Source organism: Palaemon carinicauda, chromosome 31 (genome assembly GCF_036898095.1).
Source record: "Palaemon carinicauda isolate YSFRI2023 chromosome 31, ASM3689809v2, whole genome shotgun sequence".
Lineage (NCBI taxonomy): Eukaryota > Metazoa > Arthropoda > Malacostraca > Decapoda > Palaemonidae > Palaemon > Palaemon carinicauda.
In genome coordinates this window covers 4150099-4163257 of record NC_090755.1, presented here as the reverse complement: position 1 = coordinate 4163257, position 13159 = coordinate 4150099, and the positions used below count along the sequence as shown (strand labels likewise).

Genomic DNA, 13159 nt, shown 5'->3' with positions numbered 1-13159 from the left:
TGTGATCTTTGCACGAGTGGAAAATACAACATATGCCAAGCTGCCTGTTTCCACGGGAAACCGTCCACTGGACCCGCCTGTCTCGCTAAGTACTTCAAACACCAGGCTGATCTGTGTTTCAAGCAAGTATCATAGTTAAACATACGTAAAAGAAATACAGAGAATTCAGTTATTCTCAAACTAGATTATGATCTTCTTTAACGTGTTTGAAAATATGGGAAGATCGGTTAAATTTATAGTGAATCAAGAGTGTAAAATAATATCATTCGGAAGATAATAAGAATTAAAAAATTTTAATTGAAAATAGAAAATTGAGAAGTGTCATAAGATTAGGAAAGTTGTCGTTACTAAAAAAAATTAATGGTCATTGAAAGTACACTTTTTCAAGTGAATAGAACTTTCAAAAGATACAAAACAATAAAAGTCCAGCATTAAATCCTAAAGTTTCCAAATGCAATAGCATTAATTACTAAATAAAAATATGCAAGGGATATCTTTTAATACAATAACCTAAACAAAAACAGTTCCTACAACATTTATTCCACCCACTACTTCTTTGAGAACAGTTCTACTCTTACTGCTATCATATTTAGTTACAAGAGATTAAACCCCCTTCAAGAGAGTAATTTACTTATCAGCAACCAATGTATTAAAATGAAAAAGTAAATAAAATTTCATCTGATGACAGGAGGATTAAGATTAGCCATTATATTGTCAATCATGCTTTTTATACACGATGCCAGTAATGACATAACCTCCAAAGAACTGATAGGAGTGTGAAGTCTTCCCTTGTTTTAAGATCATCATCATCTACTTACTAACAATTTCAGGCTCCCTGACGACGTAAGCCAAGAGGAAGGTGCCATCATAGAACCCCTAGCAGTTGGAATCCATGCTTGCAGAAGGGCTAACGTCACCTTAGGATCTTCTGTCCTTATCTGCGGGGCGGGACCCATCGGTCTAGTTAACCTTCTCTCAGCCAAGGCCATGGGAGCTACAAACATTCTCGTGACCGGTAGGTGGAATCTGCAAAATAATGGTTGGGTCTTGAATAATCATGAAGCAGCGACTTTTTCGTAATGTTATAACTCGAGATACAGACTGTTTCGAAAGCAAAACTACTTCTTTTTTTTTCATAAAGTTTACCTTTAATATGTCTGATGCTCCCATTCTTCAGTCTTTTCAGAATCAGATATATTAATCTATAACGTTGTATTTGCCGTAATCATATAATACCCACTAAAAAGTAGAAAAATCAATAACGATAAGGGGGTAAGGTGATTTCTTTAAAACATAATTTTTAATCTGATTAAAGTGATATACTTCATCGACAGACATAAGAGAGAGCCGCTTGGAGATTGCCAAATCTATGGGAGCAAAACATATCATGATAGTAAAGGAGGAGGATCCTCAAATACTCGCCAAGAAAGTCGAGGAAATAATGGGATGTATGCCTGAGAGCACACTAGAGTGCACTGGTGTGGAAAGCAGCATATCAACAGCTATTTATGTGAGTATACTCATGTCAAATAGTATCTAGAATATGAAAAAACACGCAGATATAAATTATATATTGTGTATGTATGAATACATATACAAGACTAATGGTTACTGAATCCCTAAATAGAAATATAGCAAAATTTGTTCATGGTGAAAATCATAGGGCAAGAAGTTAAACCCAAGGTAAGTTAAACTAACAAAATTTACATTGTGATTGTCAGTAGGTCGAGGACATTGGCTCCTCAACATCCAATCTTAGCATTGACAAGTCTTTAACTATAGTGTAATAAATTTAAAATTCTGTGGGAATTCACCATTGTAAAAATATATTTGAGAAGCATGTTCGGTCTGTTTCTTCTTCAATTGCACAAGAATAAGGCTTACTGAGAATGTCGTAAGATTTCCACGATCATTCTATCTTGTTTTGAGTTTTGTTCTCATGTCTGATATTCAGCTAAAGACTATCATCTTAATTTCTTAGATAGAAATTTTCGGTCAATTAAATTCCTCATTACTGGTCTGGATATTAATCTCTGCCACTGTCGCTTAGTTGGTTCTTTATAAAAGTTTCATAAAATTTTTCATAATTCTAACCATCCTTTATATTCAGATCTTCCTATACTGTACCCTTCTGTATGTAGTAACAGTTATGTAGTTAAGTCTAATAGTGTTGTCTCCTCCATCATAAGGCTCAACACTAAACAGTACTCAGTTTTTATTCCAGCTGTGACCAGATGGTGGAATAGTATTCATAATCTGGCAGTGGGATCAGTGAAACTTCAGATGTTCAAAGTTTTTATATTCTCTATTTTGTTGACCAAATTGACAAAGCCCCTTCCACAAGAGGGGCATATGCACGGCGGCCACTCTGATTTGTTCGTAATTCTCTAGTTTTAAAACAGTGTTACTAGATCAAACGGTCCAAGACAGGCAGTAGGCACAAGCAGTAAAGTATGACTTGGGCCAGACGTCTGGCAGAGGGCAGTCAGAGTTCTGTCAAACAATAGTCATTCGTCCATCCATTGCCTCAGCAACAGACACTGGCACTACATGGTTTGCCCATGGTTTCCTCGTCTCTGACGTCATCTATGTTCGTGATTGCAAACCATGCCACAAAATTGGTAAGTGTCTGGCCGCCATGTATTTTTCCCTCACATGGAAGGGACAAATGCAAGGCCGCCAGACACTATTACCAATTTTGTAGTATGGGTATCACGAGTTTAGATGACGTCATAAACAAGGAAACAACGGGCAAACCATCTAATGGCAGTTGTTGATGCACTGGATGGACGCCTGACTAGGGATCATGTTGCCTGGCACAGCTCTGCCCTGACTGCACTGAGATCTCTCCCAATCATCTGGCCCAAGTCATACCTTCGCTTGCCTATGCCTACTGCCGACCTTGGACTGTTTGATCTGGTAACACCGTTTCAAAGGGAGATTATTACGGGCAAATCAGAGTGCCCCGCATTGTATTTGCCCCCTCGAGTGTAGGTGGCTTTAGTTTCGCTTTATAGTTTGAATAAGATATTTATTTTAATATTACTGATCTTAAGATATTTCATATTTTCATTCATTACTTGCTTATAGCATATTTTGCTATTTCCTTTCCTCACTGGGCTGCTTTACCTGTTGGAGCCCTAGGGCTTTTAGCAACCATGATTGTAGCTTGGCTGCTAATCAATCGTAATAGTGATAATATACATGTTATGTATTCATACATGCATTTTTAATATATATAATGTGTGTGTGTGTGTGTGGTGTGTGTGGATGCGTGGATGTGTGATTGTGTGTTTGGCACAACTTCTTTATGCAATTTTCATGTACTTTCCTTAGCCCAGTCAATATTTCAACAATCAGAAAATCCTTTGAAGATTGTAGAGTAAAATGACTGCCTAAACAGCAGGTGGTTAGCGAATTATTTAATGCTATTTCAAGTATTCGCAGTTCACCATCCTTGACAACACCTTTTCTAGTATCCTTTCCACAAAGTTTACTTTACTACCTGCATTACTCCCAAAATGTTGGTAATTTTTTCTCCTGATGCAAATAACCTTTTCTATACGTAAACCATTCATTCAACCTCTAAACACAACCCAATTTTAATACCAAGCTGAAATGTTTTTTGTTCCTTCACGTCGAAGCTTGATTTTTTTTTCTGTATCCAGAAGATCTCCGCTTCAACAATAATAGCACGTAGCATTTGCGGATGAATATTATAGCGTCATTCATATTTCGTGAGTAGTCTTAGCAAGGGAGTTACAAGCTTGGAGATTGGTAGGGCTTTAAGACTTACCATCACATATTGTTTTAACCTATTTCATATCTACACGCAAGAATTTCTCAAATGCCTCTCCAGAAAGAAAAAAAAAAGTTGTCAACCAAACGGTACTAGTTGGCACCATTAAAGAGATCCCCATCTTACTAAAAAATAACCTTGATATGCAACTTCAAAGCCATTCATGAAAACCCTATGGAGCGAATTCATGCACTCCCTTCTTCCAGCCTCCATTGAGCAAGATAAAGGTCTTTTAAGTCTAAACGAATACAGTAGAGCTCAAGATTTCAAAACAGTATAAGAGGCTAGCGTCCTCCCTCCTAGTTTTCAGTAGACAGTTGCGTATTGCTTATACGTAGTAATCCAGGCAAGAACTGAAACCTTAACTTGAAGATCGGGTATTTTGATATCAACCAAATGTCCCGTGATAGCATAACCAAATAGAACATGTGAACTACTTGATAAAAATATATACCAAACTTTAGCTTAAAGTATCTAATGAAAATTCATAATATTTTTCCTATCAAAAACATCCTGGACGTCCTCAGGCAACAAGGTCAGGCGGTGTTATAATACTAGTTGGGATCGGAGGAAGCAAGGTAACTCTGCCGATCGTTAACGCAGCCGTTCGAGAAGTAGACATCAGAGGTGTATACCGTTACACCAATTGGTAAGTGCCTCTCCATTTAAATGCGAGATGTTATCACCCGACAGTTTACTTCATGAAGCCAGTCTAGTGAACTAGTCGCCAGCTTTTGTTCTAATATCGATACCTAAATATTCTATATTTATTAATATGAACGTAAACTTATATTACTGGCAAATTTCTGGATATTTTGCAACACTATAATCATTTTATTTTCCTTCCAGCTACCCCACAGCTATCGACATGATATCAAATGGTTTAATCGACGTGAAGCCTTTGGTCACACACCGGTTCAGATTCGATGAATACAACAAAGCCTTTGAAACTTTCAGAGATGGGGCAGACGGGGCTATCAAGTGCATTATTTCCTGTGAATAATCTTGCTGAGGCTTCAATTTTTCAACTACTGCAGCTCGTGTGTGCTGTCTTATGATTTTACATGCCTCGTCTGCTAGTGCACAAATTTAGACGAAAGTGCATAAATTATCATAAATAAATATGGTTTTAATCAACATTTAACCTGTGCGACTCCGGTAGTAAAATAGTGTTGGTAACTTCTTGTCATTAAACACTACATCAGAAAGCTACATCGCCCTCTACTATGCCCAGCATGGTAACAGATTTGAGCTTATTTTTTAAGGAAGAGAGGAACTTGAAAAAAAGAATCTCAGATTTAATGGAGAACTTTTTCAAAAATGCCATGGCATCAACAACAACTTCAACTACTTTGCTGGGGAAAAACTTTACCATTCTTATATCACTGTAATTTGCACACACTGTTCTTTCAAGAAAAGAATATATCTTCTGGGGTAAGAATGATACCTACCCATGTTTGGGATTTATTGTACAAAATCATTCTTAATCATGATTCAGAATGTTTTGTTTCTTTACTACCGCCAGAACAATGCAAAATCTTAGACCTACATTTCACATCAACCCCCCCCCCCATCCTAACTTACACATGAGAAATGAAAAAGTACCTTAAAACGCTTCAAAATCCTCTTTAATATGGCCTTCCCCCTAAACTTCCTGTTCGTGAAACAGTCGTTCCGAGACTTGATAAATACATTGTAAAACGGAAACCATTGGAGGGATTCATTTGCTACTAAAGATATGACTGCAATACTATGCTTAACCATAAAAGTAAATCATTAGACTCCCAAATAGAAAGAAGAATATTGCTTAGAAATAAACTAGTCGCAATGTCTTACATTCTACCACTAACATTTTTTTTCTTGAAACCTTATATTATTACATTTCATCTGTTTTTACGCTAAAGTCAAAAGGACCAACTATTGTATCATCTAAAGTTTGTTTAGGATAAGTTTCAAGCTTAATTGACTTCATTCTTTACGGTTACTTATTTTTAACTTTCTTTTTCCAAAGGCCCATATTCATGAAAAACTACCAACAAACAGATTTTACCTAAATTGTATGCCTACAAGTTACAGGTTCAGTAGTTAGGTTTGGTGCGTCACACTTAACGCACACTTAATTTTACAAATATGGAGAATGAAATTTCCAAGAAAAAAATTAAATATTTGTTTCTGTACAGGTATATATATGCTATACTGCAGGATCAGCGCTGACAAACCGGGCTATTAGTTACAAGGTAATTCAGGTGTTTACAGCTGCACTGCTGAAAATTTCTGACTAGATTAAAAAGGCGGTGGTCTCAAATCATCAATACAACTCTAAGGAAAGAGCTGCATCCAATTCTTCAAACTTATCTAGGGCATCCAGGAAGAGATCATGAAGATCAGATGCATGTTCAGTGATGGCATCTCGTACAGCTCTCCTACGACGTGATCCTGAGGCACCAATCTGCAACAGGAACACTTTTATTCTAAGTTTGTTGGGCTAAGGAGCCATTGTAAGCTATGATTTACGGATATTAGGTAACAAGACAGAAAGGTACAGAGGCCAACGCTGAAATGCACTAGAGAAAATACTATAAAATATCCTGGGAAATGAAGACTATTCAACATAGTGTCTATGGTACTTTGTTTCCTTTCGATGGGGGTGATCAAAATATTTAAACAATTAAGAATTGAGATTTTTTGCAAACTTAGTTTCTTGAGGAAAATTATTCAAATGTGTTAGTCTCAAATGCAAGAGATGCATCGTCAAAATCCACTATTACCCAATGAAAAATTTTATTAGGATTAGGCACCTCACAATTTTGCAATTTCACTAGGTTCCTATTTCTGCCTATTGTTAAGTCCTGAAGTACTCAAATACAACCAGTTGTCAAGAAAACTATAAACTATATGCCATGAGATGGTTATTACAGACACGTGGCATAGTGTTCAAATGCAGAATTCTGGTTCTAGGAAAGATTTTTTTCTCAAAAACACTACTGAACAGGTTCTCCATCATCTTATTCTGAAACTTCTCTTAGCCTCCAGGTGTACCATCAGTGGTAACAATTTGTATGTAGCCTAAGTAAATAGATTTTAGTATTCAACTATCAGTTTCTGGATTGTTGCAGTTTTTAACATGTGCTATACTACTTTTCATCAGATGTACCAACCACCTGTTTACATACTACAATAGTGTTTTTGGGGGGCCCTTTGACTGGCCAGACAGTACCATATTGGATCCTCCTCCTCTGGTTACAGATATTTTTTCTTTGCCTACACATACACCGAATCGTTTGGCCTATTCTATCTATATCCTCTACTGTCATCATACACCTGACAAAACCAAGATTACCAAACAATTCTTCGCTCAAGGGGGTTCACTACTTCACTGTACTTGTTCAGTGGGTACTTTCTCTTATTAAGGGTAGAAAAGACTAGCCATGGTAAGCAGCTCTTCCAGAACGACGACACTCCAAAATCAAACCATTGGTCTCGTCTTTGGTAGTACCATAACCTCTGTACCATGGTTTTCCACAGGCTTGGGGGTAGAATTCTCTTGCTTGAGGATACACGGGCACACTATCCTATCTTTCTCCTCCTCTTGTTTTTATTAATTTTGTAGTTTGTATATGGAAAAATTGATTTAATGGATGTTACTGTTAAAATGTATTTTAATTGCTAATCATTTTTGTTGTAATTCATTTATATTCTTATTTCCTCTCCTCACTGGGCTATTTATCCTTGTTGTAACCCTTGCGCTTATAGCATCCTGTTTAGCTTGTAATAATAATAATAATAATAATAATAATAATAATAATAATAATAATGCAACGTTTGGAATGAAAATTACGGAATGTGAACCTACATTCATGAATGTGATTTATGAATACATTTGGTGAAGCAAGCATGCAAGCTGAACATGAAGTCTAGACTACGTAATACCTTTGGAGTCTTAGATCTGGGTCTTAAGAATATTTTTTTTTTCTTTCTTTTACACATTTTTATTAAGAGCAAAGTTCAGTATGATTAAGTAATTTGTAATATCCTGGTAATAATATTGCATTTGAAATCTAAAGGGAAATTACAACTGAAGATTTCATAGGTTTACAGCTCTTAAAATAATAGCAAGGTCTACTGAAAAAGGGCTATATAGCTAATTTTATCACCACTATAGTGTATTCCTTAAGCGTTTTTATCTGTGGCATAGTAAAATTATAATGCGACTGAATCCCATTACTTGCAAATACTTTTTTTCTACATTCAAACACCATTACATGATTATAAAAGAAAAAAAACTAAATTTCATTCACATTTTCTCTAGTTTTACACTCATTGTTAACTCAATGGGACTTGGTTATAACTCTCTACTCAAAAACACTTGAAGAAGGAAAGCTACTTGGAAAACTGCTCTACCTTTGGCCTAGGAAAACATGCAAATAAACCAAAAATTTTATTTTGATAATTCAGGAATAGCAAATTTTGATGATTCAGGACTATCAACCACATAGATACCATCGGGTTAGTAATTTTGAGACATGTCCAACCATTAAGCAAATACTCTATAATAAATCTAGGATCGTAAGTGTGCTTGAACATCCTTCCAAAAGTTCCTTGGTGAAAATACACACCGCATTGCATCAGCTATTTTCCCCCTCCTCTTTTAGTTGAAAGACCTAACCTTGCACTTGGTGCTGTTAATCATTCATATTCAGTACACTTTGTAATTGATCGTGTCTTTCTAAGTCAAAATGACTCAAATTATATCCTCCTCTGTTCTAAAATCTTAACTGTAGGACACCAAATACAAAGTTATCAAAAGCAAAAAAATTTTACTAAGCAAACATTAATCAAAACTTACAACTTACAGCATAGCTGACGAATTTCACAATTGGGTCCATCACGCTCGGGAACAAGAGCACGAACATTAGCAAAGCACTTTCTAGCATGGCCACAGTCACCTGTAAAGTATTTTTAGAATACTAAATACTTAGAAGCAAAACTAACAACATTCCTTCATTTGTTTAGTTACTAAGATAAATGATATTATACGGGATAATAGCCAAAAATGAACAAGTTTTAAACTTCATTACCTGAACAAAGCGTCCAGGTGACCAAAGTACTCTTTCAGTTGTTTCTTCGTCAGACTCACAAAATACTAACAATAACTGGATAGCCAAGATGTAGATAATGTACCTGGAAATAGAGTTCATTAGGTTATATTTGAAAAAATGCCCAGTTCATAGATTTATAAATTCGTATTGCCGAGGTTATAATTGAAATATACCTGAAAATTTATTAACAACAAAAGAACATAAGATTACACCAAAGTCTCCTAGATGAACTATACGTACCTAAAAATTGATTTTTACAATCTACTGTGTGGTATTGTGACGAAAAGTCTATATGTGTATAAAATAAAATCTAATGCATAAAAATAAAATGACAGCTCTTATAATGCTACCTTTCTAGTAAGTGGAAAAGGGAAAGACCACCAATTATATGGTATTAAAAGAACCAGTAATTACAAGTTTTTGACTATGGTATTGGTAGTAGGGAGAGAGGGGACCAGGCGGGGTCAACAAATTTGTTTTCCTCCATTAGCTTAAATCAAATATCCCTTCAGATAAATCTGCATATTCCTAAAAAATCAAGTTTTTAAAGAAAGCAGCTTCTGTATTGTTAAGAGACAGAGAATGACCGTGAAAACTAAAGTAATATTTAACACATGGAATCCCAAACAGCTTGCTTAAAAAGAATCTGACAACTCGCTAGAATGCAAAACTTTGGAATGTTTTAAAATGTACAAAATTAACGAAAAAAAAAATTAGAACTGGCAGACCCATCCTAGCTAAAGAATGCCACAGACTACCAACCCTAAAAGTTATACAGACAATTCTTAAAAAACGCTTCAAGTCTAAATCTGCCTACACCAGAACCATATTCTACCATTTCCACAAATTCTTAGAAATTATCAACTATAAATTTCCTGGTTTTCGTTGCTTCGACATTTTCCTATGATAGAACTGAGTGTACCAACCTTTAAATAATGATAATCAATAATGATACAAAAAACACTGGGTTAAAGAAAAATAATATCCTCATAGTGAACAATCTTGAGTTGACACATACAAGATGATTGCACTTTTAGATATACTGCACTTTCAGTGGTACTGGTAAATGATCTAAATTTCTATGACTAAACAGCCAGCATCAACACTAGACATTACTGGACTTGAGCACTCTGCATCTACCCTTAAAAACCTTCATGACAATGCTTCTAATTATCATTCAAAATGATACCTAGTATGCGTATTTATCAAACATCCAAATTTTGAATAATTCAAAAGAGGATGACCTAAATAGATCCAATAACCTTCGGTTTGAAATCTATTTAGAATTTTTCCCAAACCTTTACTTAATGTGCATATACTTGAAAGCTTATGCTAAAGTTTGTCTTAAGACTATTACCAAACTTAGCATTTGTTATCACTAGCTTCAATATTTACTATCAACTGGACTTTAAACCAGGGGCTATAGGTTTTCAGTACACATATATAAATTTTAATTATTATTAGTATAAGGCTTTGCACTGCACAACAGTAGTATATTTTTTTCTGAAGAAAATTAACAGGCTAATTCTGTATGTGGTGTAAGATTTTAAAGCCTTAAAATTTAGTATACTAGATCAGCTTCCACTACCCTGCAGACCAACTTCCCTCAGAAGTCTTTATTGCATTCTGCAAACACTTCTATCCCAATGTCCATCACTAAACTATTATCCTCAATCTGATATCGTCATGCCAACCCTTATTTGTTCGGACATAGAGTCTAATCAAGACCATTTTAGAAATACCCAAGATAATATTCACTGAAAATGCAGACAACAAATAAGTTTTTTAATCCCCTGACTGCTTCTGCAATGCCTCCTGTTTTTGTTCGTAACACATCAGCCACACATTCTCAATACATGTCATGTATACCGCTAATATTCGCACAGTATTGCGAAATGTGCATTTTTGCTGCGAATGCTTGCGGATGGCTGGAAACCAGCAAAATTGGCATCCTCGGCTCATTCACATTTCATCCATAGTTCTGTGGGATACGGCCTTTACTGATCTACCATAACCTAACCACTAGGAAAATATCCTACCAACCCATGCAGCTTGGGTGCGTCCCTACTTGAAGTCAGGTGCATCTAAACTCCAGTTAGACGAGGACCCTTAAACTATGTCTCATTACTGTGAGTTTCCTTGGCGAGAGTTTTTTCCAGACTATGAAATAAGTCTGGAATTGCAAATGTTGGCCAGGTCTTGATGCCAAGGGAAAACAGTTATTTAAAATTGTTTTAAGAGGTAACTAAGTTTTGCAGCAGACAGTCATTCAGCAAGAAGAACGTCACAAGGATATGAATTTATGTATCTTCGTTTATGCGGACGATGTAGCGTTTAATATTTACATTAGTTATTTTATGTTGATAGGAAATAAAGTATCGTATCTTATAACTATCCTTGTTTAGGTTCTACCGCTCGAACAAAATATCTAAGTTAATAACTGGGGCTTCAATGCTGTTAGATATAAGTAGGGTGTTCTGGGTTAATGAAGCATTGTGTGGACAAAAAAGTACCCTATTCAATGAACTAAGGAACCATGTTATTGTTAATTACGGAATGTTGTGAATTCTAGGAACACCCTTTTCTGGTTCTATGATAGCGTGCAAACAATATTCTTTCAACGATTATGTTTACAGTCTGCTAAACAGGAGATGGTAAGACAAATCTGCAGTCAACCAAGTAGGCTGTCTGAGGCAGAGTTAGGATTAATCCTACTTCTTTAGTAACCTGAAGCCTGCATCCATAAACTTTTAAAGGTGGTTGATTTCACCAACCCAGGGAGTATACGTCAAAAGCAAAGTAGCTCACACTGGCCAAAATCATTAACCTTTACTATGAAGTCTTAAAACAACGATATCATCAGACAATTAATACGAATACAGTACACCAAATATTTTTCAAAATCCAAACGACTTCGGTACGTGGCACTATAACAACAATCAAATGAAAAGCATAGCTTAAAGTTGACTAAAAGGGTACATCATTCAAGGCTTCCTACTTTCCAACGATCATAAATCCAAAACAGGTTCACCGACAATTTAAACACCACATTTATCTAATTAACCAGTCACACTTAATGGAATATTGATATAATAAAGCGTAAATACTCACGCTTTCGTACTCATTCTGAAATATTAGAAGATCTTATTTTCTAAAAATTAATTGGAGAGCAACGTCACTACCTTTTCGCATCACAGCAACACAAGAACTGAAAATCAAGGAAGGGAGAGTGGGGTGATACCCGCAGAGCCAAGGAGACTCAGTCGGCGTTGCGGTGAAGTTCTCTGCCGATTATTGGGTTCATTCGTGTGTGTGTTTGTACGTTCGTAAATATATTATTTTAATCTTAATTTAGTATTAATTTTATCACTTGAATTCTGGTTGAGAAATTACCGACGATAATGAAAAAGATATTGTGGCCATAACATTTTGTTTTCATTTAAATAGGATATAATTGCTACAGTAACAGTTAAGAAAGAAATTGTTATGGTATTTGTAACACTAAAGTGAGAGAGAGAGAGAGAGAGAGAGAGAGAGAGAGAGAGAGAGAGAGAGAGAGAGATGGTCTCTTCGAAAGCTAAATAATGTGATACTTTACTTTATGGGAAGTATTCGTACCACCGTTTATCAAGAGGCAAATTATAATCCTTTTAATGCAAAAATATGCAACAAAATTGAAAATAAACTATATTTTCAATAAGATACTTAAGAATGCCAAGGCAGCATAAAATATCTACGTGATCTAAAGAGCGTGTTCTGGTGTCGGCTTAAAATTTAAAATTTTCTAATGCGTGCACTCAGATTTTCTAAACATGCATTCATCCCTACGCAGATTTTAGAATATGAATATTTCCAAACACAGAAATGTGTATGAAACTTATTTTCAAGTTTTTACACATATATATATATATATATCATCATCATCATCTCCTCTCACGCCTATTGACGCAAAGGGCCTCGGTTATATTTCGCCAGTCGTCTCTATACTTCACCATTCATCATCTCCTACTTCATAGTCCTCAGTTCATAGTCCTCAGCCATGTAGGTCTGGGTCTTCCAACTCTTCTAGCGCCTTGTGGAGCTCAGCTGAATGTTTGGTGAACTAGTCTCTCTTGGGGAGTGCGAAAAGCATGCCCAAACCATCTCCCTTTACCACTCGTATATAGTGTATGTGATATATATATATATATATATATATATATATATATATGTATGTATATATATATATATATATATATATATATATATATATATATATATG

At 35.5% G+C, this 13159-nt stretch overlaps 2 protein-coding genes across 2 annotated transcripts in view; one reads left to right on the top strand and one right to left on the bottom strand.

Annotated features, from left to right (window-relative positions):
• LOC137624234 (sorbitol dehydrogenase-like) overlaps nt 1-5813 on the top strand; it is a 14578-nt gene extending 8765 nt beyond the window's left edge. The window contains exons 4-8 of the mRNA XM_068354743.1: nt 1-122; nt 831-1015; nt 1335-1510; nt 4327-4448; nt 4649-5813. The exon at nt 1-122 is cut by the window's left edge and continues 41 nt beyond it. Coding sequence (XP_068210844.1) covers nt 1-122; nt 831-1015; nt 1335-1510; nt 4327-4448; nt 4649-4802 — 759 coding nt within the window. The 3' untranslated portion in view covers nt 4803-5813. The remainder of the gene's footprint in view (nt 123-830; nt 1016-1334; nt 1511-4326; nt 4449-4648) is intronic.
• A 137-nt stretch (nt 5814-5950) lies between these two features.
• On the bottom strand, nt 5951-12161 carry LOC137624235 (uncharacterized). Its single transcript, XM_068354744.1, has 4 exons — nt 12010-12161; nt 8878-8980; nt 8653-8745; nt 5951-6248 (listed from the first exon to the last, which is right to left on the bottom strand). The coding sequence occupies exons 1-4, from the start codon at nt 12021-12023 to the stop codon at nt 6108-6110; spliced, it is 351 nt and encodes a 116-aa protein (XP_068210845.1). The 5' UTR covers nt 12024-12161; the 3' UTR covers nt 5951-6107.
• Between the last annotated feature and the right edge of the window lie 998 nt (nt 12162-13159).

Coding starts and splice junctions, on each gene's coding strand:
- LOC137624235 (XM_068354744.1), bottom strand. Junction 8,746..8,877: donor CACCTGGACGCTTTGTTCAG/GTAATGAAGTTT, acceptor AATACTTTACAG/GTGACTGTGGCCATGCTAGA. Junction 6,249..8,652: donor TGAAATTCGTCAGCTATGCT/GTAAGTTGTAAG, acceptor TTCCTGTTGCAG/ATTGGTGCCTCAGGATCACG.